At 44.0% G+C, this 26,820-nt stretch overlaps 1 protein-coding gene across 1 annotated transcript in view; it reads left to right on the forward strand.

The window, feature by feature from the left end:
• CAMK1D (calcium/calmodulin dependent protein kinase ID) overlaps nt 1-26,820 on the forward strand; it is a 387,071-nt gene that overhangs the window by 305,871 nt on the left and 54,380 nt on the right. Inside the window, exon 4 of the mRNA XM_068987483.1 lies at nt 23,007-23,145. Within this exon, the coding sequence (XP_068843584.1) occupies nt 23,007-23,145 (139 nt within the window). The remainder of the gene's footprint in view (nt 1-23,006; nt 23,146-26,820) is intronic.

Here is a 26,820-nt window from a genome sequence, read left to right on the forward strand (position 1 = left end):
AACATTTGTTTGAACAGTAAACACTTATTCAGTCCTATCTGTGAAATGGAGATGTGCCCCCAGGTATTTGTTTCGAAGTGCTTTACAATGATTATGATAATAATAGTGGCTGGTGGTTATGGAGTGCTTGCTCTGTGTCTGTTTTTCATACATTATCTTATTGAATCTTCCTGATGATCTTGGGCAATAACTGCAGTTACTGCGCCCATTTTACAGATGTGAGATCTAGAGTGTAAAGTATGATACCTGAATTCAGGGAGCTGGAAGCAGAGGACCAAGGACGTACCTGGAACCTTTCCCACTTTCGTTCATTGCATTCCATCCGCACAATAACACTGGCAGAGTGTGTCTCTCTAGAAGGAGCTAGACACTCTCCTCCATCTGGGGTGCCAGCCCTCTCCCTGCATCCTTTGGTCCAGGTCACCAAAGACCATGTAGAATGCTCTGCTCTGACCGTGGAGCAGGGAGCAGCTGGCAGCCTGGCCAGTTCAAGTCCCAGTGGAGTTACGGGGTGGCACAGTCAGTGTGTTTCTTTAAAACAAAGAAAGGAAATGAAAAGCTATCCTCACCATGAAAGAACATGGGGGAAATTTGAATACATATTATTAAAGGGAAGAAATCAGTCTGAAAAGTCTACCCACTGTATGATTACAATAATATTCTTAAAAAGGTAAAAATATGGAGATGGTAAACGGATCAGTGTTTGCCTGGAGTTAAGGAGAAGGGAGATGAATGGGCAAAGCGCAGATGATTTTTTAATTGTTTTTTAAAAAATTGAAGTATAGTTGATTTACAGTGTTGTGACAATCTCTGCTGAAAAGCAAAGTGACTCAAAGATGGTAAAGAATCTGTCCGCAGTGTGGAAGACCTGGGTTCGATCCCTGGGTCAGGAACATCCCCTGGAGGAGGGCATGGAAACCCACTCCAGGACTCTTGCCTGGAGCATCCCATGGACAGAAGAGCCTGGCGAGCTACAGTCCATGGGATCACACAGAGTCGGACACGACTGAAGAGACTAAGCAGCAGCGGCAACACATGAATGCATTCTTTTTAAATCTTCCCCAGTATGGTTTATCCCAGGAGATTGGATATAGTTCCCTGTTCTGTACAGTGAAAGTGAAAGTCGCTCAGTCGTGTCAGACCTTTTATGACCCCAAGGACTATATACAGTCCATGGAATTCTCTAGACCAGAATACTGGAGTGGGTTGTCGTTCCCTTCTCAGGGAATCTTCCCAACCCAGGGATTGAACCCAGGTTTCCTGCATTGCAGGAAGTTTCTTTACCAGCTGAGCCACCAGGAAAGCTGAAGAATATTGGAGTGGGTAACCTCTCCCTTCTCCAGGGGATCTTCCTGACTCAGGAATTGAACCAGGGTCTCCTGCATTGCAAGTGAATTCTTTACCAGCTGATCTACAAGAGAAGCCCCGTATTATACAGTAGGGCCTTATTTATCCATTCTAAATGTGATAGTTTGCATCTACCAGCTGCAGCCTCCCAGTCGATCCCTCTCCACCCACCCCCGCACCTTGGCAACCACAAGTCTGATCTCTCTGAGTCTGTTTTGTTTTGTAGATAGGTTCATTTGCAAAGCACAGATGATTTTTAGGGCAGTGAAAGAACTCTCTACGACTGTAATGGTAGATACATGTCATTATGCATTTGTCCAAACACTTAAAATGTACAACATCATGAGTCAACCCTGCTATAAGCTGTGGATTTTGGGTGATGCTGATGTGTCAGCGTAAGTTCATCAGTTATAACAAATGATGGGGAGTGTTGATAATGAGGGGGGCTGCGCTTAGGTGAGGGGTGGGGTAAGTGGAAACCTGTGTCTCTTCCCCTCAGTTTTGCTGTGAATCTAAAACTGCTCTAGAAGAAAGTCTCCTTTAAAAAAAAACCTGCATTCCTCATACCCAAACCCCTAGTATTCCATTGCTGTAGGATTGAGAGATAGCTGGCAGCATGCTCAGATTGCAAGGGGAAAAAGAAGGATAAGCTGACTTTGATTGAAATTCCACTGTAGGCACGTTGAGGAATTTTAAAGAAGCTCTGAGCCAGTGAGTGCTGTGGGCTCTTTTTGTTTAAATTTGGCACTGGCTGGAAGGCTCTGCTGCCGGAAGGAGCTGGTATAGAGGAGAGCCAGATCTGTAGCAAGTCCTGAAACGTGCCCTCTTTTCATCCCGAGGTTTCGATCATGGCGCCAAATGACAGGGCTTCTGTGGAGCTTCTCGTGCTCCAAGTGACCCGCGAGTTCCCCCCATATGGGGGCCCATGCTCTCACTTTTCTTGCCCCCTTCTCCCCTTCTTTTGCCCTCTGTTATGGAAATGGGTCTCTGGCAGTGTTCTGCACAGCTGGGGAACCCAGGGACTCTGAGAGGAATCACAGGCTAAGAAGTCCTCTTAGCCCTGAGATGTCTTGGGGAGATTGACATGGGTAAACTGAAACTGTTCCTCTCACCCCTTTCAGTGGATGCAACCTCAGATTTTATTTTGCTCCAGTGATGTCCTGGAACATCTCCTCTGGACCCCTGGGCTTTGGGGAAGTGGTTGGGCGTTCCTTGGGGGTAAGATAGCAGAAAACTCATATTGCCATTTTGATTACACAAATATTTTTGAAAAATAAAGTTTGGCAGCAGTTAAGAGTTGAAAGGTGATATTATTTATGCCAAATGTTTTTCCTAACTTGTAAAAATATTATATAATAGTGTGGTAACTGAGCAGTGTGGTTTTTTATTTCATCACATACTTTGGGGTCTAATTTTCTTGATTTCTCCTTGTGCATTGCCCTGCCCATGCCCCAGATCCCCCTCTTCTCCTTTGGGGCCGCACCCTCTGGCACGCGTGGTTTGGGTTGTAGGTCAGCATGCACAGGGGCCAGTCTGTGGGGGAAAATGCACATGAGGAGAGGACTTTGTGTTGTAAGTGAGCGATCCATTGACGTCTGTACCAAGATCGGAAGCAGAAGATGGGACCAGAGGTAGACAGGATGAATTGATGAAGATAGGCTTACATCTGGAGGAGATGAGACACTGAACAAGGAGCAGATAGGTAAACTGAGGCAGTTCTGGAGCAAATTGCAAGAACTTAGGTGGCATTGCCTTCTTGGGAGAGATCTATCTTATGCATTGGACAGTACACTCCATAGTGCTAGGTATTATTTGGACTTACCATACATAACAAAATCTGTAATTAGCATCTCTTTGTTTGAGGACATTTAGTATAGTGCCAGCATTCAGGTAATGGGTCAGTGGGAGTTAATAACAGTAAGACAACAAGCAATCCCAATTCAAATAAGTGGGATTTTTTTAAGTAAAGCAATTTCAGATAATTGGTGGCTCCTGGATTCCCTAAGGAAAGGGGATTTTCCGGATCATCCTTTTAATAGACAAAATATGTGGAACGCTCTCTAAAATGTTATAATATCAGAGACTTTAAATAATTTAATCACCAAAATCTTATTATCCCCTTGCCTGCAGGCTTTCTAGCAGAAAGTGCAATTAAATTAAATGTAGGGGAAAAAATGGACTCTTAAATTCGAGACTTTCCTGCATTTCTTTGCATTTCTTGAGGATCTCATTACTCTCAGATTTTCTCATTTTCCTTTCTTCGTGTTCAGCAGAGAACACGTACTCTTGAAGCTATTGCCGACAGGGTAAGAAGAGACCTTCTGAGTTCAGCAAATCCATCTGAACGGATGGGTGAATGCATCTCACCATCCGTTATGAAAGAGCCTGGAAGACAGATAGTGAGGTGGCAGATTTCTATGACTTGGAGTTCATAGAATGACAGATTTAGTATTGGCCCCAATGTCTGCAAAACATCCTGTATAATTTTTCTAGAGTTGTGGCACTTCAGTTTCGGAAACTTCTAGGTGTGTAAACTTTATTTATCACTTCTTGTTATGAAAATTTTTAAACACTTTAAAATGTAGAGAGAATGTTTAATAGGCCTCTGTCTTAGGTCTGGTTCCCTGGAAACAGGTTCTGATGCAGAAATTCGGGTGCAGGTGATTGTCTGAGAAGAGCTATTGGGATCAGCATCTGTCAGGAGTGAAACAAGCAGACAGGTCAGAGAGAGGAGGTGAGTTAAAGGCAATTTCAGTGACGTCCTCAGTCACTTCTAAGAATTGTGGACCAGGGTGGCCTGGAAGGGGCACACTAGGCAACACCAGCAGTGCATGTGTGCGCTCAGTCCTGTCCCTGAGGACTGTAGGCCACCAGGCTCCTCCGTCCATGGGATTTCCCAGCTAAGAATACTGGCCTGGGTTGCCATTTCCTCCTCCAGGGGATCTTCCTGACCCAGGGATCAAACCTGAGTCTCCTGAATCTCCTGCATTGGCAGGTGGATTCTTTACCACTGAACCATGTGGAAAGCTCTGACACCAGCAGTATCCGCTGCTTTTAGCCATCACCCAGCCTCCTCCATTGTCAGCCTAAGGGACAACTTGCTTGCCTTCTACTTCCACCCATTTCTCCCACTTCTGCCCACCTGGGCTTTTTTGTTTTGTTTTGTTTTTAACAACTTCATTGAAGTATAATTATGTACCATAAAGTTCACTCAACTCAGTGATTTTTAGTAAATTTATCAAGTTATGCAACTTGAATCCACTTTCAGAACATTTTTATTACCCTAATTAGCATATTCCTTTTGAAAATGACACCTGGTATATTTTGAAGCAGATCACTTTAATGAGGTTTTAATGCAATTAAATTCTTAGCTGAAGAGATCTATTGATAGGAATTTTTAAAAGACACATTCCTCTGAGTGAATGAGGTGCCATTTGAGGTCACATGATAGGTGACCTGGGGAGATGTAGGAAGCATTACTATAAATAAAGCTAGTGGAGGTGATGGAATTCCAGCTGAGCTATTTCAAATCCTAAAAGATGATTCTGTGAAAGTGCTACACTCAGTATGCCAGCTGCAGTGGCCACAGGACTGGGAAAGGTCAGTTTTCATTCCAATCCCAAAGAAGGCAATGCCAAAGAATGTCAATTACTGCACAATTGCTCTCATCTCACACACTAGCAAAGTAATACTCAAAATTCTCCAAGCTAGGCTTCAACAGTATGTGAGCCGAGAACTTCCAGATGTTCAAGCTGGATTTAGAAAAGACAGAGGAACCAGAGATCAAATTGCCAACATCCAGTGGATCATCGAAAAATCAAGAGAGTTCTAGAAAACATCAACTTCTGCTTTCTTGACTATGCCAAAGCCTTTGACTGTGTGGATCACAACAAGCTGTGGAAAATTCTTCAAGAGATGGGAATACCAGACCATCTGACTTGCCTCCTGAGAAACCTGTATGCAGGTTAAGAAGCAACAGTTAGAACCGGACATGGAACAACAGACTGGTTCCACATTGAGAAAGGATTATGTCAAGCTTGTCACCTTGCTTATTTCACTTATGCAGAGTACATCATGTGAAATGCCAGGCTGGAAGAAGCACAAGCTAGAATCCAGATTTCCAGGAGAAATATCAATAACCTCAGATATGCAGATGACACCACACTTACGGCAGAAAGTGAAGAAGAACTAAACAGCCTCTTGATGAAAGTGAAAGAAGAGAGTGAAAAATCTGGCTTAAAACTCAGCATCCAAAACACTAAGATCATGGCACCCAGTCCCAGCACTTCATGGCAAATAGATGGGGAAACAATGGAAACAGTGAGAGACTTTATTTTGGGCGGCTCCAAAATCAGTGCAGATGGTGACTATAGCCATGAAATTAAAAGACGTTTGCTCCTTGGAAGAAAAGCTATGGCCAACCTAGACTGCATATTAAAAAGCAGAGACATTACTTGGCTGACAAAGATCCATCTAGTCAAAGCAATGGTTTTTCCAGTAGTCATGTAGGGATATTAGAGTTGGACTATAAAGAAAGCTGAGCGCTGAAGAATTGATGCTTTTGAACTGTGGTGTTGGAGAAGACACTTGAGAGTCCCTTGAACTGCAAGGAGATCCAACCAGTCCATTCTAAAGGAAATCAGTCCTGAATATTCTTTGGAAAGACTGATGTTGAAGCTGAAGCTCCAATACTTTGGCTACCTGATGCGAAGAACTGACTCATTGGTAAAGACCCTGATTCTGGGACAAACTGAAGGGAGGAAGAGAAGGGAACTTATGAGATGGTTTGATGGCATCACTGACTCAATGGACATGAGTTTGAGCAAGCGCCAGGAGTTGGTGATGGACAGGGAAGCCTGGCGTGCTGCAGTCCATGGGGTCACAAAGAGTTGGACATGAGCGACTGAACTGAAATGGTCAAGGCAAAAAATTAAGCTCTTTCCAGGGTTGGTATAAATGCCTTGTGCGCATTTGTCATCCTATTGATAAAATAATGGGTCTTAAAAAGAAAAACATTTTTAAGAATAAGTGAGATATAATCCATAAACTGTAAATTCACCCTTATAATAAAGAATGCAATTCACTGGGGTTTTAGTATACTCACAAGCTTGTGCAACCATTACCACTATGTGATTCCAGAATATTTCCACCACATAATGAACTCTGTACTCACACTCTTATTCTAATAATTTGTTTTTATGGAGAGACAGTTTCTCATGTGAAAGCATGAACGTTAGGTCATACCAGTTATTCACACTTGGACCATCAGTCTTTGTTTAAAGACAGCTCCTATATTTCAGGCATGGTGTCTCAGAGGTAGTGATTCTAAATTATCTCCAAATCTCAGGGAGGTTTTCACAAAGCTGCTCTTCATTCCTGGGGGTTAGTGGTGTCTGTCTTAGGAGAAAACCTTTCTTTGTTTTTGTATTGAGGCTTGTCCTTAACACAACCCTAATGAGGTTTTGTAGGTTGTTAAATGGTGTCTTCAAGTATATTGCAGAGATCACGTTCAGTGTCATTTTACATCTTATTTCACTCTGTGCTACATGTGCAAGGTAAATGTATGAATGCTACAAAAGTAGAAATCCATCAGCAGGAATTCTTTTTGCCCAGTAATGGACTAAACACATGGGACATGTGTGATGGAGCTTTTGGTATATTCCCAGTGAGAAAGAGCAGTAGTGTATATTTAAGTAAAATCTCTATTTTATTGTCTTCATTCGTAAAGAGCAAATTAACTGAAGAAGCCATTTCAGCATATAATTTATGTTTATGCAATTTCAAGGGAAACTATGATGGCTTAGCTGCTTTCATTCTACAAATGGCTTTGGTGTGGAGTTAAATCTGTGGAGTTCAAGTTCACACTTTATCATCCACAAATATGCAAGATTACAGCTGCCCACTGTAGGGTTCCCTGGCTCTGGGCCACCTTTGTACCTGTTGAACCACACACATTTTTTATCTTCCTAATTATCAATCATCATTTAGATCCAAGCTTGGACATCATGATTTCAGAAAAGGGTTTCCTGATCTGAAGGAAAGCCTTTCTTTCTGATCTGCCCCATCTGTCCTGGAGACACAATGGGGCCATGACATTGCCAGCCAGACACTCACACCCTGGGTCACTCTGTCCCCACACACTGCTCTGTATCACTCATAACTCACCTGTTAGCAGTTTATCCTAAATGGATTTTTGACATGATTTTAAAACGGATAGTTATAAAAATATGCTGAAAGGTCCTCTTATTTAGATGCTTTTAGGTGCAATCTTCTATTAAGAGGAATTTACCGAGTCTTGTCTGCTCAGGGTTCGCAGACAAAGCCAGAACCAACCAGGCAGGAGAACCATTCATTGGGTGAGTTGGGGGCTCTATAACATTGTTCAGTGGAGTCCCTCTTCCAAGCAATAAAGCAAAACACAGGGCATTAGGATGTCAAGGGGAGATAAGATTGGAGAGATAGAAGTGTAAGATGCAAACCAGTAGCAAGTTGAGGTGCCTGGGAGAATTGAGAATGGATGGCTGGATGGATGAGGTGGGCTTCAGAAGTTTTCTCTTGTACGCTTCATGGTGTCTGCTTTGAGGATTTGCATGACTGCTTATGTAAGCCATGCCCGGCTACACCCAGATCCCACTCACTGTTTTGTTTTGTTTGCATATGTGCAAAATCTTTCTTTATTTAACATCTATTGAGTTAGCTTTCTGTCTGTGCCAGGTCCTGGATAAAACAGTGTCAGCAAAGAGGCTGATGGTACCTTTACCTTTGTGGAGTTCTCAGTCCAGAATAGGCAGGAATGGCATAGGAGGGTCAGCATTGGACAACTATTTCAATGTTTAATTCTACGATGAGTGGTGGACAGAAATATAGATGCTAAGAGAGAGTGTTTTGGGGCAGGGGGAGGGGAGGACCTAATGTGGTATGGGCGTCGGGAAAGCCTTTTCTGAAGTCATGATGTCCAAGCTTGGATCTAAATGATGATTGATAATTAGGAAGATAAAAAATGTGTGTGGTTCAACAGATACAAAGGTGGCCCAGAGCCAGGGAACCCTACAGTGGGCAGCTGTAATCTTGCACATTTGTGGATGATAAAGTGTGAACTTGAACTCCACAGATTTAAGTCCGAATGATAGGTAGACAGTTTTTACTTTGGTTGTGCTTTTTTGAAGGCGTTGTAAGACCTTTCTCATATTACTTCCCTGCATGTGCTCTCACACACACCTGCTGTAAGATTGTCAGTAGAGATTAGCTGAGAAACACTAGAATGAATATAAATACACATAGTAAATTAAAGCTGAACAAACAAAAGAATTAAAATATATTTTTTAGACTTGTCATAAAATTGGGGCTGCATCAAGTTTCCTTCAGATTCTGAACCTCTGAGCATGTGTGAAGTTGCGTAATTGTTCTCGGTTAGTTTTGAACAAACTCACGCAAGATAGGCAGAGATGTGCTGACAGCCAACTGGCAGTTCCCCACGTGGGAGTTGGCGATTTTACGAACTATCTGTAACCAACCCATACTCCAGACCTGTTCCAAAGCTGTCTCCAATCTCCTCCAGTTGTTACCTACTTGAGAAATGCAAAATTATGTTCATACTCGAAAATTGCAAAAGAAAATAATTGTTGCCAAGTGAAATTTTCCTCATTGGAACTAGCAGTGGGAAGGCTGGTATGTAACAAACATTTCGTTACAGGATTTTTTCCAAAAATTATAATTAATGTATTCAAGAACATCTGTTAATACAGAGCTCGAGCATATATGTGTGTTCTACCACAAGGTCACTGCTTGGAACTCTGGCCCATCAGTTAGCTTCTCGTTAACTAAGAACATCTCAGAAAACGCGCCATCAGAGGTCAACTACGTTCAACCCTCACCTTGCGAGTCCTTATTATGTAAAGTTACAGGAATACATGTAATTAATACAGAAGTCACAATACAAAGTTGTGAGATTACATAAGAAAGCCGACATTGTCACAAATTTACGTCGTAATGAGGTGCATGAATATCTTCAAAAAGCCCAGCCTGTTTACCCAGAGCAGAGAGGAGAGCAGGGGACCCTTATGCTGGTGGAACCAGAAGCTCTTATGTCAAGCTCCTTTCTTTGGAACTCCCTTTTTATAGCAACTCCCTCTACACTGATCCCTTATCAATCAGCTCCTGCCCCACTTCCCCTCCATGCCCTGCAGAAAAGGGATAAGGGGACCAACATTTATAAAACACTACAGCATGCTGGGAGTCTGCCTAGGGATTTTCCCTTCATCGTCTTACTTAATTCTTAAAGCAAGCATAATTCCGCCTTGTGTAGTTGAGAAAATGAGGCTCAGCGAGGCCAGTCCTGGGTACCTTTCTCTTCTCTGTGTCCTCAGGCATCTTCAGTCCCAAAGTCGAGAAGCCATTTCATATACCGCTGACTCCTGGCTCTCTGCCTCCAGCCCTGACTTTCATCTTAAACACGTGGACATTTTCCTGTCCGTATCTTCCCTGATCTCTCAGCAGCATCTGTCAGGGTTGACCAGACCTCCTCCTTGACTTCCATGGCCCCATACTCCTCCTTTGCTTCCTACCTCTGTCTGGTCCTTTGTTGGCTCGTCCTTGAGCGTTGGCATTCCCAGCACTCAGCCGCCTTTCTCTTATCCAGCTGCACTCTCCCAGTGGATCAGGTCTACCCTCTTGGCTTTGAAGGCCGTCTCCATGCTGATGACTTGCTAGTTTTGAACTCTAGCCCTGATCTTCCCCTGAACCTCAGTCTCATATCCATGGCTACCTGCTTGACCTCTAGGTACCTCAGACTTCCTAATCCTACCCAAGGCTGCAGATCTGTGCAGTCCAATATGGTGGTGCCATGGAGCTGTTTACATTAATTAAAGTTCAATAAGATTTAAAAGTCAGTTTTCCAGTGCCACGAGCCCCGTTTCAAATGCACAGTAGCTCCCTGTGAGTCGCGGTCACCACATCAGAAGGCAGATAAGGAGCATGTCCATCACTGCAGGAAGTGCTGGTGGTCAGTGCTGACCTAGTTGTTTTTATCTCCTCCAAACTTGTGCTTTCACCAGGGACCCCCTTTTCAAATGATCTAGTTGTTCCTCAAGTCAAAAATCTAAGAGGCATCCTTTTTTATTTTATTTCATTTTGGCTGCGCTGAGTTTATGGAGTAAATGCTGGAATTTATGGAGTTTATTAGTTTATTTATTATCACTCAGGCTTAATTGCTGAGTGCGGTCTTTATCTAGTTGTGGCGAGTGGGGGCTGTTGTTCATTGCCGTGCGTGGGCTTCTCATTGCAGTGGCTTCTCCTGTTGCAGAGAGCCTGAGCTCTAGGCCTGTGGGCTTCAGTAGTTACAACATGTGGGCTCGGTTGTTGGGCTGCATGGGCTTGGTTTCTCCTTGGCATGTAGGATCTTCCCAGACCAGCAATCGAACCCGTGTCTCCTGCATTGGCAGGAGGATTCTTATCCACTGGACCACCAGGGAAGTCCCAGGAAACATTCTTGATTCCTCTCCTTCCAGCATGCCTTATATCAGTTTTATCAGTGAATCTTGTCTACTATGTCCCGAAAATATATCTCACGTTTTTGTACTCCTCTCAGACTCCAGCGTTCCCCACGCTGAGCCAGCAGCCTCTGTCACCTGAATCGCTACAGGGACTCCCCAGCAGTCTGCCTGCTTCCACTCTTGTGCTATAACCATCGTCCACACAACAGGCAGCCACACCCACAGGCACTTCAAAGCCAAGTCTTTGAAAACTGTAAAACAGTTCTCCTGTCTTCTGGTTGAAAACCCTCCAATGATACTTCATCTGATGTAGCATAAACCCACTGTTTTTAAAGCTTAGTTTACCTGACATCTTTGTCCGTTTGGGCTGCCATAGCAAGGTACCGTGGATTGAGTAGCTTGGAAACAAGAGAAGATTGTTTCTCATGGTTCTGGAGCATGGATGTCCCAGGTCAGAGCGCCAGCATGGCTGAATTCTGGTGAGAGCTCTCTTCTGACTTCTCCCGACTTTTCCTGGTGTCCTCATGTAGTGGAAGTATGGCCAGCTGGGTCTCTGGAGTCTCTGATAAGATTGCTCATCCCATTCATGACAGTTCCACCCCTGGCCCAATCACCTCCTAAAGGCCCTACCTCCTAATACCATTTCTTTGGGGGTTAGGTCAGCATATGAATTTGTGGGGGGTAGGGATAAACATTCAACACATAATGCATGGCCCTATATGACTGAGGCCTTCGATTTCTCAACCACGCTGCACTGCCCACCAGACTCCAGTTCACCATGACTTTGTTTTTGGTCACCAAATGCCCTAAGACTGGGCTATCCTAGTCTTAGGACAAGCTCACCCCTTTGCCCAGAAGCTCCCCTTGGTCATCACTTGGCTGGCTCTTCCCTGTCTTGCAATGGGGCCATCTCGAAGCCCACGTTAAAGTGGCTCCACCAGATACTCATCCCAAGCTTGTTTCCATCTCCCCACAGCATTCCAGACTCTTAATGTTTCACTCCAGTACTCTTGCCTGGGAAGTCCTGTGAACAGAAGAGCCTGGTAGGCTACAGTCCGTAGGGTCGTGAAAGAATTGGACATGACTTAGCAACTAAACAACAACAACACCGTTTCACGTTTATCTGTTCGTTTATTTCCTTTTTCTTCCTCCCTCACTGGAACATAAGTCATTAGATACTAGGGATTCAGTGTGGATAAGACATGCTTTGCCCTCTTGGAATACAGAAGTCTAAAAATGATTTGTAGCAGAGTGGCGCCGCGGAAGCGTGCTGGGCCCATAAAAATGATCTGTAATTAACTTATCTTTTTTTGGAATGTGGACAGGTGTTGGAGTTAGAAGAGATCAGCTGTTTTAATCTTGAGCATGCTGATAATTTTTTAAATAAATCTTTTCATCCTTTTCTTATGAGTAATGCAAAAGTAAAATTTCTTTATCAGAGTCTCAGCTGGCAGGTTTCATACTCAAAATAAAAACACTTTCACTTCTTTCTTACCCATCGTTTCGGCTCTAAGCACACTTTTCCAGGCCAGCCTCGAGGCTGGATGGGAACTGGAGGAGGTGGGGAGGGGTGGTTGGGGGGATGGTTCATAGTTGATAAATAGGGGAGATGGTCGTAAGGAATCACTGAGGTCCCACCAAAGCAATGAAAGTTGTTGCCTCGATGGATGAAAGAATCAGAGCACACTGCAGAGCTGACTGACTTGGGGCTGGAGGAGTGGATTTGCTCTTGTGCGCATATCTGAAGGCGGTAGGAAGCCTGCAGGATCAGAACTGTAAAAGCAAGTGGACCTCCAGGATGGGGAGGACAGACCTACATTGGAGGATCGTGTGCATATCCTGCGAAAGGACTCCCCTTCCAGTACGTCCCTGCCTCCACGCCCACAGGCACCGATGGCCACACTCTCAGCAGCATCTCTCTCAGAAGGGGGTTTGTTAGGTCACAGGCGGCTTGGAGTTAAGTGCCATCCAGCACAGCCCACACCGTCTCCACTGCCCGGGTTTCAAAATCCTTCGTGATTTGACCTCATCCTCACCACTCACGTCTTCCAGAGAAGTCAGGCTTCTTTGCATATCTTCTCCGTTCCCACCTCTCTCTTCTTCCTCCCTGTCGTGATCTTCCTCCTAATGCCTTCCTTCAGGAATCAGCTGACGTTTTTCACTGAGTGCTGTGCCAGACTCCCGGACACAGAGGAAGTTCCAACATCCCCCTCAGGAACCTTCTCTAACCACAAATCTCTCCCCTCTGGGTTGTGCTGTGGTCAGCCAGCCTGGGTCACAATCTGGCAAGTCATTATTTGCTAGTGGTCTTGATGGTCAACTTGAACTTTGTTTGTAGCTCCCCAAATATGAGCTAAACTGAATGCCACGTGTTGGGCTTATAGACGGTGCTCACTTAACACTTCTTTCATTGACTCTATTTCCCTGGAAATTAATTCAGCAAGAACTCTTTTCATGATCGTTCAAATGACTGGACTCTCCCTGCCCACCGGGCTTTTCTCCACTTGACCAAATACTGCTCCTTCTTTAAGACGGCTTCGATTCACCTTTTCATGCCGTGTCCCCGGGGCCTCTTCTAGGTGTCTTTCTGTGGTCTTCCAAAGTACCCTCACCCCTCAGTCCCAACTCTCTTCTCTGTCTGTCCTAGTCACCCCCTCTATACACACTGGGCTATGTGCCCCTTTGAAAGAGGAAAACATATTTTATCAAGTGATACAAGACTGTTTGATTAGGTGAATACAAAAGCATACAAGTAAAGTAGCAAAAATGTTTTCTCCCAATAAACCTTGAAAAAATATAAAGAAGGGTGTACACTTGAAGGGGCTTCCCTGGTGGCTCATTTGTAAGGAACCCACCTGCCACTGCAGGAGGTGCGAGTTTGATCTCTGGGTTGGGAAGATCCCCTGGAGAAGGAAATGGCAACCTACTCCAGTGTTCTTGTCTGGGAAATCCCATGGACAGAGGAGCCTGGTGGGCTACAGTCCATGGGGTCACCAAGAGTCAGACACAACTGAGTGACAAAACAATAATAATGCATCCAAAGAGTCACTGCACAGATATGGACTGTCCTTGATGTTGCTCAGTGTATTCATCTGCTGTGGAGTTGCCCACCACAAAATACCACACACCGGGTGACTTGAAACAGCAGGAACTTACTTCCTAACCAATCTGGAGACTCAGGTCCAAGATCAGAGTGTGGGCAGGTTTGGTTTCTCGAAGCCTCTCCCCGGTGTGCCAACGGCTGTCTTCTCACTATGTCCTGACAGGGTCCAGCCTCTGTGTTCATCCCTGGCGTCTCTTCATACTAGACCTGTATTACCTCACTTAACCTGTATTACCTCTTTAAAGGCCCCTTCTCCAAATACAGGTCTCATTCTGAGGTGTACTGGAGTGGTTAGGATTTCAACATTAAGAAACTGGGATCGGGGGGCACAATTCAGTCCACAACACCCTGATACCTAGAGAGCAAAAGAGCCAGAATCAAAATTCAGCGGCATAACAAGGGGTTAAATGTCTCTGGTCCATCCCATGGAGAGGCATGTGTTTGTGTTTTAGAAATTTCCGAACAGATTGAGGCTGGGAAGATGTTGTGAAACCGAATTCTGAGAATAAAGATATTTTTATTATTAAAGTGGGATTTGCTGAAGGAGAGAAAGATTGAGGACAGAGGTTTCATGAAATAAACCCTTAATCTTCCTGGAGAGGGTGAGAGAGCCCCCCAGGAGCAGAAGGTGGGGGCACCAAAGGCAGATGAAGTCACGAGAATTGGCGAGTGGGGGCGAAGTGACAGTGTGTGTCCTGTGTGGGAGGAGGCAAGTCCTAGAGACATGATTGAGGCAGGACTGATGGCCCCTTTCTTTCTCCTGGCTGGGTGGAAAGAATGTGTATTTCTGTCATCTGAGCCTTGGGCTTTCACAGTTGAAAAATGCTTTGCTTTCAGCCTCTCAATCACAACCTGCATGTTTCAGGACTGCCTTCCCCTTAGGATTCTATGTAAATAGGGGAAATGGTTCTTAGAAAACACACAATTGTAACCAGTCTTGCACTGGGGCACATTAAGGCCATATGGCTCTTGTAACCAAGTCACCTGGGTCTTTAATACTGGTGCTGCCTCATTATGTGACAGTCTTGTGAATTTCAGGGCATGTCTGCTGTAACACTGCTTTGTATTATCCCAGTATCAGCACTGATACTTCTCAGACTCCTGTCTCTAATATTAATAGCACAGTGCTATACTGTTTGGTCTTGTTGGGGAGGAAGAAGTTTTCTTCAACCCTCTGAGGGCCCCTGGCTGGATCTGAAGATGAAACTCACAATGACACATGAATAGGGAAAAAGCAGACACATTTTATTGAATCTTTACATATGTAGCCTACACAAGGCAACTAAGTCCTCAATAAGTGACCAGAGCAAAAAGCTTTTATACCTTTTAGGCAAACAATACATTATGGACAACAACAATACAAAGGGGTTTGGAATAGGGCTAGTAAATGAGGAAGACATAACTAAGGTGAGAAGGATTAGTTGAACTCGGTTTGTTTGCCATTTCCACTCTGGGTTGAACAGAGTGTGTCTCCAGTGAAAGGAGAATTTATTTCCTCCCTTTAGACAGGAAAGGGCGAGCTTTTTCCTACACTTACTTCTTAACTGCCTTCAACTCAAAATAATTTTATGTCTAAGAGGCATATATTGGGGTTCATCTTTTATTAAATCTAACTTTTGGAGTAATAGATTTTTGGAGCCTATTTTCCCACATTAGCACAAATATGTTTTGAATGGATGTGTGGATGATATTGTTATAACTTATAACACATGCTGTAATTAACAGTAAATCTTAAAATAAGAGGATAATATCTACCAAAATCAGGGGCTTCCCAGGTAGCTCAGTGGTAAAGAATCTTCCTGCCAAACAGGAGATGCAGGAGACTTAGATTCAATCCCTGGGTCAGGAGGATCCCCTGGAGGAGGGCATGGCAACCCACTCCAGTGTTCTTGCCTGGAGAATCCCATGGACAGAGGAGTCTGGTAGAGCTATAGTCCATGGGGTTGCAAAAGACCTGGACATGACTTAGCTACTAAACAACAACAATCCACCAAAATCAGATGGAAAAGTTCAACTGCATGTAAAAAGCAGGGTAGTCTGCCTAATACTAACAATGGATGCATGGTATACTGACAAAGTTGTGTATAGTACATTACAGAATATAGTATGGTCTAGGATTAAAACTTACAGTTTACTTACTTGATCCAGCAATTTTGAAACTGTTTCTTGACTATTTTTTAATTTGAAGAGATCTGCATTACTTAAAATTTTGCTAGGAAATATTATTGAGATCATTGTTGTTTAGTTGCTCAGTCACATCTGATTCTTTTGTGACCCCATGGACTGTAGCCCACCAGGGTCGTCTGTCCACAGGATTTCCCAGGCGGTAATACATATGACCATTATATCTACTACTGCAGGCAGGAATCCCTTAGAAGAAATGGAGTAGCCATCATGGTCAACAAAAGAGTCCGAAACGCAGTACTTGGATGCAGTCTCAAAAACGACAGAATGATCTCTGTTCGTTTCCAAGGCAAACCATTCAATATCACAGTAATCCAAGTCTATGCCCTGACCAGTAATGCTGAAGAAGCTGAAGTTGAATGGTTCTATGAAGACCTACAAGACTTTTTAGAACTAACACCCAAAAAAGATGTCCTTTTCATTATAGGGGACTGGAATGCATAAGTTGGAAGTCAAGAAACACCTGGAGTAACAGGCAAATTTGGCCTTGGAATGTGGAATGAAGCAGGGCAAAAATATAGAGTTTTGCCAAGAGAACGCACTGGTCATAGCAAACACCCTCTTCCAACAACACAAGGGAAGACTCTATACGTGGACATCACCAGATGGTCAACACCGAAATCAGATTGATTATATTCTTTGCAGCCAAAGATGGAGAAGCTCTATACTGTCAACAAAAACAAGACCAGGAGCTGACTGTGGCTCAGATCATGAACTCCTTATTACCACATTCAGACTGAAATTGAAGAACGTAGGGAAAACCACTAGACCATTCAGCTATGACCTAAATCAAATCCCTTGTGATTATACAGTGGAAGTTAGAAATAGATTTAAGGGCCTAGATCTGATAGATAGAGTGCCTGGTGAACTATGGAATGAAGTTCGTGACATTGTACAGGAGACAGGAATCAAGACCATCCCCATGGAAAAGAAATGCAAAAAAGCAAAATGGCTGTCTGGGGAGGCCTTACAAATAGCTGTGAAAAGAAGAGAAGTGAAAAGCAAAGGAGAAAAGGAAAGATATAAGCATCTGAATGCAGAGTTCCAAAGAATAGCAAGAAGAGATAAGAAAGCCTTCCTCAGTGATCAGTGCAAAGAAATAGAGGAAAACAACAGAATGGGAAAGACTAGAGATATCTTCAAGAAAATTAGAGATACCCAGGGAACATTTCATGCAAAGATGGGCTCAATAAAGGACAGAAATGGTATGGACCTAACAGAAGCAGAAGATATTAAGAAGAGGTGGCAAGAACACACAGAAGAACTGTACAAAAAAGATCTTCATGACCAAGATAATAACGATGGTATGATCACTCACCTAGAGCCAGACATCCTGGAATGTGAAGTCAAGTGGGCCTTAGAAAGCATCACTACGAACAAAGCTAGTGGAGGTGATGGAATTCCAGTTGAGCTGTTTCAAATCCTGAAAGATGATGCTGTGAAATTGCTGCACTCAGTATGCCAGCAAATTTGGAAAACTCAGCAATGGAAAAGGTCAGTTTTCCACAGGACTGGAAAAGGTCAGTTTTCATTCCAATCCCAAAGAAAGGCAATGCCAAAGAATGCTCAAACTACCGCACAATTGCACTCATCTCACATGCTAGTAAAGTAATGCTCAAAATTCTTCAAGCCAGGCTTCAGCAATACGTGAACTGTGAACTTCCTGATGTTCAAGCTGGTTTCAGAAAAGGCAGAGGAACCAGAGATCAAATTGCCAACATCCGCTGGATCATGGAAAAAAGCAAGAGAGTTCCAGAAAAACATCTATTTCTGTTTTATTGACTATGCCAAAGCCTTTGACTGTGTGGATCACAATAAACTGTGGAAAATTGTGAAAGAGATGGGAATACCAGACCACCTGACCTGCCTCTTGAGAAACCTATATGCAGGTCAGGAAGCAACAGTTAGAACTGGACCTGGAACAACAGTCTGGTTCCAAATAGGAAAAGGAGTACGTCAAAGGCTATATATTGTCACCCTGCTTATTTAACTTATATACAGAGTACATCATGAGAAACGCTGGGCTGGAAGAAGCACAAGCTGGAATCAAGATTGCTGGGAGAGATATCAATAACCTCGGATATGCAGATGACACCACCCTTATGGCAGAAAGTGAAGAGGAACTAAAGAGCCTCTTGATGAAAGTGAAAGAGGAGAGTGAAAAAGTTGGCTTAAAGCTCAACATTCAGAAAACGAAGATCATGGCATCTGGTCTCATCACTTCATGGCAAATAGATGGGGAAACAGTGGAAACAGTGTCAGACTTTATTTTGAGGGGCTCCAAAATCACTGCAGATGGTGACTGCAGCCATGAAATTAAAAGACGCTTACTTATTGGAAGGAAAGTTATGACCAACCTAGATAGCATATTCAAAAGCAGAGATATTACTTTGCCAACAAAGGTGCATCTAGTCAAGGCTATGGTTTTTCCAGTAGTCATGTATGGATGTGAGTTTGGACTGTGAAGAAAGCTGAATGCCAAAGAATTGATGCTTTTGAAGTGTGGTGTTGGAGAAGACTCTTGAGAGTCCCTTGGACTGCAAGAAGATCCAACCAGTCCATTCTGAAGGAGTTCAGCCCTGGGATTTCTTTGGAAGGAATGATGCTAAAGCTGAAACTCCAGTACTTTGGCCACCTCATGCGAAGAGCTGACTCATTGGAAAAGACCCTGATGCTGGGAGGAATTGGGGTCAGGAGGAGAAGGGGACAACAGAGGATGAGATGGCTGGATGACATCACCGACTTGATGGACATAAGTTTGAGTGAACTCCGGGAGTTGGTGATGGACAGGGAGGCCTGGCGTGCTGAGATTCATGGGGTCGCAAAGAATTGGACACGAATGAGCGACTGAACTGAACTGAACTGAATACTGGGGTGCGTTGCCCTTTCCTTCTCCGGTGGATCTTCTGGACTCAGGGATTGAATCTGTGTCTCCTAAATTGGCAGGAGGATTCTTTACCATTGAGCCTTCCGGGAAGCCCATTGAGATCATTCAGTTCAGTTCAGTTCAGTTCAGTCACTCAGTCGTGTCCGACTCTTTGCGACCCCATTACATCCAGCTACTTGGTATTTGAGTAGTTAAGATTCACATAGTGATAGCAGTGCAGTATTATAGGCACGGAGGTCAGAGACTGAGCAAACCCAAGTTCACTGCAGACAAGTTGTTCTAAATAAATGTCCAAGTTCAACGGAGAGGATAGAGAACTTTCAAGCCATCTCCCCTGTCTTCTGTTCCTTTAGTGTTGGTAGCCAGTTTTCCTCTATACTTCAGTTCAGTTCAGTCACTCAGTCATGTCCAATTCTTTGGGACCCCATGAATCACAGCACGCCAGGCCTCCCTGTCCATCACCAACTCCCGGAGTTCACTCAAACTCACGTCCATCGACTCTTGTACACTTACATCTCCCTAAAGCTGAACCTCTCTCCCATGGCTGCCGTTAAGTAATTTTATTTATTGACCTGTTGTTATGGTCCTGCTCCTTTTCTCCAATCACCTGACCTCATCCTTCTAATTGCATTCTGGTGCTTTGCAAGTTTTCCTTGGGGAACTCCATTTCTAATGAGGACCTTTAAACCACACACACTGGAAGCTCGCTGTAGAAGAATATTGACTCAAGAAAACCACCTGTCAGCTCAGCAGCTGACCACCCAACCTTCATGCATCCTGCCAGCCAGAAAATGAGACATGCCTCTCAGTACAATTCTAAATTTATTTCCTTACCAGTGATTCTGGGATTCCGGTTGTTCACAAGTGATTTTGAAAATGATTGGGTGTCTTAGCTCAGGCTGTCATAACAGAATACCAGCAACTGGGCAGCTTAAAGGACAGAGATGTATTTCTCACAGTCCTGGAGTCTAGGATGTCTGAGACCAAGGTGCTGGTTTGATTCCATTTAAGGGTACTGTTCCTGGCTTACAGATGGCCACCTTCTTTCTGGGTCTTATGGTGTCCCTTATTCTCTTCATGAACACACTGATTCCATAATCAGGGCTGCACTCTCATGACCTCAACTAAATCTAATTACCTCCCTAAGTTCCCACCCCCAGATACCATCATGTGGGCGTTTAGAGCTTCAGCTTATGAATTGGGGGAGCTCAAACATTCAAACTGTCAGAATGGCCTTTTTGAAATGTATGCTTGAGGAGATTTTTGCAAAGTATAAAAACTTACAAACTTTAAGGTATTTTTATCAGTATTGTTACATTTTTTATTGGCAAGTTTTAAAACTTTTCCCCAGTTTCTTGGTTTCCAAGGAAACCGCATTCTTTCTGAGCACTGTTCAGAACAATAAATCCCTGGTGCAATTTGGAATTTAAGAAGTGAAATATTAAATGGGCAGAAAATTGAGAACCCTGACCCTACCTAGCACAGGGGTATCTTACACTTCAATTCTGAAGCTTCACATCATGTTTTTTTAGTTTTATCTATTTATTTGGCTGTACTGGGCCTTAGTTGTGGCACATGGGATCTGTGCTGGGACACATGGAGGCTTTTAGTTATGGCATGTGAGTGAGCTCTTAGTTGTGGCATGTGGGCTCTAGTTCCCTGACCAGGGATTGAACCTGGACCCCGGCATTATGAGCACGAAATCTCAGTCATTGACCACTAGGGAAGTCCTTGCTTCAGATCTTATTGCATTGCTGAACTATCACAGAGAAAATATTATTCAATAGCTATTAATACCTTACATCCCATTGCGGAGAAGAGGACTTTGAAAGACTAGAAAGCAGGAAAGATCAGTTTGGAGGGAGAGAAGAGGTCTGGCAAAGTACAGGTTATGGGGTGCCAAGGGTGGGGGTTGGGGTGGGGAGCATTGTTGCCTAAGGCCTTCAGGCACCTTGCAGCGCACGTGAGTAGCAGCCCAGTGGTAGAACACTAGCTCAGCGCCCTTACTGAAGGTGAGCCGACGTAGGGGTTGAGGAGGGGCACAGTCAAGACAGACTTTTCCTCCTGCGCTGCTAATGACGCCTTGATTGGCACCAGCTGCACAGGGTGGCTGGCACCTAGTGGGCACCCAGTACACATCGAATGAATGATGAATAAATGATCTGGTGAAGTGAATTCCCTCCAGGTGAATGCACCCAAGTTTACCCTACCCCTAGCTTCAATACATCTCCTGTAATACATTCTTGGACTCTGCAGAGTGTTTGCATTGAAGCTCACTGGGAAGAAGAGTCTGGAAAAAAAGGAAGAGTGGTGAGAACTAGATGTGAGTTGCTGAGATGGAATGAGAATGTCCTGGGATTCGGGTTTACCCAGGGATGGATCATTTAGACAGCGCAGTTGTCCAGCTGTACTTACTCCCCTGTTGTTTCTGTTTCTTTTCACTCTTTGAATTGCTTTTTTATTTTTCCAGAGTGCCTTTCTCTTTTATCTAGATTGCTCAGTTTGCTTTGGAATGAGACATTATCCAAGCTCAATATGGCTCGGACTGATTATAAGTAATGGGAGAGACTCATACACAGGCCTTTTATAGCTGCAATTTTGTTTTATTAGTTCTTTAAAAAAGAACATTTCAGTGGCTCAGTTATTGAACATTAATTGCCTTGACTTGCAGAAAATGAATCATAGCTTCATGTGTTGGTGTATGTGTGTGTTACTGCTGGTGCCTGTCTTTTAAAGATGTCAAAGTTATTTGTGAAACTTTCATGATTTTGGTATTTCAAATATATCTTTTTCATTTTGTTTTTGGGAAATTTATTTTCTTTTATTAAATAGTGCTAATAAATCCCTTGAAGCTAATTTCCAAGATGGCTTAATTATTTGAACAAAACACTTTTTCTTTGAGAATCCTATAGTCTAAGAATTTGAAGGCAGAGGTGTTGAATTGTTTCTGTTCAGGATTTTGCAGTTCTGTTACCTTGTGAAACTCAGAACAGCATCAAATATCAGAGCTGAAAGGGACTCTGGAAGTTGTCCACCAAGGCCTTTTGACCTTTGGTGACCTAGGTCCCCTTTTGATAAATATCAAAAAATGGTTAATGCAATCTGAAACTCAAATTAAAATGGAATATTCTCTCCCCCAAACCCAATTAAAACAGTATACTGGAGTGTCATTCTTCTATCTTTTTGTAATTCAAAAGTGGCTTTGACGTTCTGATGCATCTGAGGGAATGACTGACTAGATTAACTCCCTTATTTCATAGATGAAAAGACCGAGGTCCAAAGGTTCCCAGAGTCTTCATCTTCTCAGCATCTTAAGAGCAGATCTGGGTCAAGAACCCAGACATCCTGTTGGCTGCTTGCTGTTTTGCCCACAAACACCCCCTCCCACCGCCCAGATCTTTAAGCTACACTCATATGTGAGGTGGGCCCCTCCCCAGTGTTGTCTCCCTGTCACTGATGATTCTGGAAAGTTGTTCTGACTTAATGTTGTCCCAGCATGATGGAAAAAAAGGCCAAGAGAGACTTCTCAGGCCTGCCTAGCCACAGATCCTAGTGTGTTTTCATTCACTTTCTTTCCTTCTAGACCATCTGTACCATCATGACATAAAACACTTCCCTGGTATAACTTCTGGGGAATAAGGAGACAACATTTAAATCTGAAAATAGATTCATTTTTGAAATAAAATTTTAGTCTTTCACCATACTGATAGGTCTTATTGATAGTTTTCCCTGAACAATTCAAAGTGTCTTCTTAAACGTATACTGATTTGGGGACCTCCCTCGTGGCCCAATGGCTAAGACTCCACGCTCCCAATGCAGGGGGCCCAGGTTTGATTCCTGGTCAGGGAAGTAGGTCCCACATGCCACAAGCCTGAAGATCCTGTGTGCTGCAACTGAGACCTGGTCAAAAAGACAAAGATTTTTTTAAATAAATAAAACATTTAAAAAAAAAAACAAAACTTATACTGATTTGTTCTTTGTTTTTTATTAACAGTGTATCTGGTGGAGAGCTGTTTGACCGGATAGTGGAGAAAGGATTTTACACAGAGAAAGACGCTAGCACTCTGATCCGCCAGGTCTTGGATGCGGTCTACTATCTCCATAGAATGGGTATTGTCCACAGAGACCTCAAGGTGAGGCCATCACTTAGCAACACTCTCCAACTGCTTTCCAGCCCACAATGCACTGTCAGAAGAGGATCGGCTCCAGAGGAGGGATGAGGTTGCCTTGGTTTGGAATGGTGGGCTTTGCCTACTGTTAGTTGTCAGGGCCTTTGGGATCCAGAAGTGGCTTGAAAGATGATGAAAATCAATGAGGCTGGCCATTGTTTGAGACATTTAATAACCATTATGCACCAAAAGGTCCATGGGAGAGGTAGGTTGTGTATTGGTTCAAGCTTGTCTAAAGAGTAATTATGTTCAAGACATAGAGGCCATGAAGACCCTTTGCCCAGTGCAGTTGTTCACTCTTTTCCCAATTCCGGCCCTGCTTCAGCACAACCCATACATGGGGGGAAGACAAAGGGAGCGGCGTAGAGGGGTGAGATGAGAGAGAAAGGAAATCGAAGATTATCAGGGAAGACAGATTAAATGACCTGCAAGTACAGCCTTCTCCCTGTGTCCTGGCTGTTCCATTCTTATCTTTTCCCTACAATATTTAGGAATACTCGCCGTTTACTAATAGCATTGAAGGATCTGGGCGTCGGTCACCTTGGCTCAAAGGTCCCAGTAGATGCCAAAGGGTAGGTATCCTAGTACCAAGAGTAAGGATCAAACATACCAATTTGAGGAACAGAAAAAATTGGTGTAATTGACCCGAAACTATAAAGTGGCTTCATTCTACAGTAGGTCCAGGCCCAGCCCCCAGGGTTCACTGACCCGTCAAGATGGAAACCCTACCCATTAGGCATACACACCACTCCTGTCAGAAACACAGGGATTATATGTACTGAAGCCATGGTGTTCACAACTATGGGCAATCTAAATCAATGTAAAGAATGAATCATAAACGTGTGAAAACAGATTGTTAACATCTGCCCATTATCTGGTCCTGGGTGTCAGGGTGTAAAATGGTATAGCTTTTTCTTTCATAGGGACTCACTGTAAAATTTGTTCTTCTTTTCTCCATGTTAATCTTTTCCCAGTGACTGGAGTAGTGGCTCCCAAATGTTAGCCTACATCAGACTTGTCTGCATTTGTGCAAGCTAAGTCCGACTCTGTGCCACCCCACGGACTGTAGCCCGCCAGGCTCCTCTGTCCATGGGGGTTCTCCAGGCAAGAATACTGGAGTGGGTTGCCATGCCCTCCTCCAGGGGATCTTCCTGACCCAGGGATTGAACCTGCATCTCTTATGTCTCCTGCATTGGCAGGGGGGTTCTTTACCACTAGCGAAGACTTATCTGCAGAGGTGGTGAAAAACAGATTGCTCGCCCTCCCCTGGAGGTTCTGACCCTGCAGGTCTGCAGCGGGGCTTGGGAACTTGCATTTCTAAGGGGTTTACAGGTGATACTGATGTTGGCCTGGGAATCACACTTGGAGAACCACTGGATGAGGGTATTTGAGGACATTGATGGTGTTCTTACAGCCTTTGTAGGCTTCTTGATGGGTGAAATGGGCTGTGAGCACAAGTAGGTAATCTTCAGGACCTTGAGGATCCTTCAGAGGGCCAGGTGAGGGCTCGGTAAGGCCACATGGCACCTCCAAGCCAAGCAGTGGAGCCTTCTCTGCTCACTTGTGTTCTCACCAAATGCCGATTCTGTGTTCTAGACCTCAGCAGGCAACTCTTCCTAAACAAGTTAGCTTGGTGACCATGAAGATGTGATATGATGGGCAAGTTATCTATACTCTCTGGAAATCTAGCCTAAGCAGATAGGCCATTTCCTAGATGGGCAATGTCTATTTCCCCTTAGAAAGACAGATTGGCTGCATGGGAAATAGGGGGTTTTATACGCAGGTAATGCTTTTGGAGAAGTACATACGTCTCCCAGCTAGTAGAGCTTTAAGATCACTAGACTTATCACTGTGGCAAGAACATTACCATTTTAAGGCAATTTTGTGATCTCTTTACAGAGGCACAAATAAATTCTATGTATGTGGAGGAAGTTGGGATTCAGAAATTAAACTTTCATAAACCTCTAAAAAACTTACCTTTGTGATCTAGGCCAGGGAAATAGAGAGTTTACAGTTGGGTTAATTTAAGATTAGGCAGCTTCCCTGGTGGCTCAGTGTTGAAGAATCTGCCTGCCAGTGCCGGAGACACAGATTTGATCCCCGATCCAGGAAGATCCCACATGCTGCGGAGCAACGAAGCCCATGCCCCAGAACTGCTGAGCCTGAGTGCCACAGCCTGAGGCGCCCTTGCGCCTTAGAGCCCCACACTCAGCACGAAGAGAAGCCACCTCAGTGAGAAGCCCACACATCGCAACTAGAGAATAGTCCTCCCTGCAGCAACTGGAGAAAAGCCCGTGTAGCATCTTTTTTAAAAAGATTAGAGCACAACTTAGGATACTACTCAGCCCCCACATATGAGCATACCTCTTTCTCCCTTCACAAAGGCATTCCTGTGTCTTCTTGCCCCAGAAAGCTACGGAAGATTCTCAGTTGCCCTTTTTTCAAAGCAAGAGAAGTGTCCTTGCTGCCTCCTCCTATTGGGGAGGGGCTGCACTGTTGGCCTTTGGAGCTGGGTCATTCTTTGTTGGGGGAGGTTGTCCCATGCACGGGGACATGTTTGGCAGCATCCCTGGTCCCTGCCCATGAGACGCCTGTACCACTCCTGAAGTTTAGATCACCAGAAATGTTTCTCTTGGCATTGCCAGGTGTTCCCTCGGGGGGGGCGAAAGATATCACTGGATTAGGAGTATGATTATATGTAACATGAACTCTACAGGAAATGTTGATTCAGATCTTTTAAAAACTTACATGAACAAGGGTTGGAATTGACATCCCAAGTCATGTGTTGGCCACCAGTTGTCTTGCAAACATTCCATAAAATGCAGAAAAAAATAATCTTTTAGGTGAGTCCTGGGCCTTGTAGGACCCCAGGCAGGATTGTAAGATCCCCTCTGTCCCCCCATCACCCACAGCCCTCCTTCTGCCAGCCAGGGGCCCCCACCCACATTATCCCTGAGCCCATCTTCTCTCCCACTTTTCTTCTCTGTTCCCCCGACTTCCCCCTCCATCGAGAAAAGTCTTGCTGTCGTTACTAAATCTTGAGACAAGTAAAAGTATTGACCTAACCTGAGGATGACCAGCTGAGTGAATCCTTGTCAGTAGTTGCCCTTCAGAAAAGCCATTTATTGATCTAGGTGCATCTCCTGTAGGAATAAGGTGTAAGGAGAGATTCTGGGCTCTTAGGCCATCTCCTGCCTGGATGCAGCCTTGTCTAGGAGCATGAGATCCTTGACAGCTGCAGAAGCACTGTCAGGGATCAGAAGTTTCAAAATCAGAAACTTAAATCTTTCTGCCCCCATGATTGGGTTCTTAACTCTTCACCAAATGCTAATCCCTAAGCGTTCAGAGAAGCCACCTGCACTGTTTGGTTAGATTGCTTCCCTCTGCTTTCTGAGCATTGTTGCCACTATTGATTGGCCCTTTTTATTCTAGTTTAAAACTCACTGAAAACATCTGCAAACATGCGTTTGATTTTCTTCTAATCTCATGCTTTGTCCACAGGATTCATGTCCCTGTGGTTGATAAATGCTGTTCCTTTTAGCTTGTTATTTTGGGTGAAGGGTAGTATTTTGGGGGGATTCTGTTAAAGGAAAAACAAATTGGTTCTGACAGATGTTCAAATGGTAAGGAATGTTTTAT

Source organism: Capricornis sumatraensis, chromosome 15, assembly GCF_032405125.1.
Source record: "Capricornis sumatraensis isolate serow.1 chromosome 15, serow.2, whole genome shotgun sequence".
NCBI classification, from domain to species: Eukaryota; Metazoa; Chordata; class Mammalia; order Artiodactyla; family Bovidae; genus Capricornis; species Capricornis sumatraensis.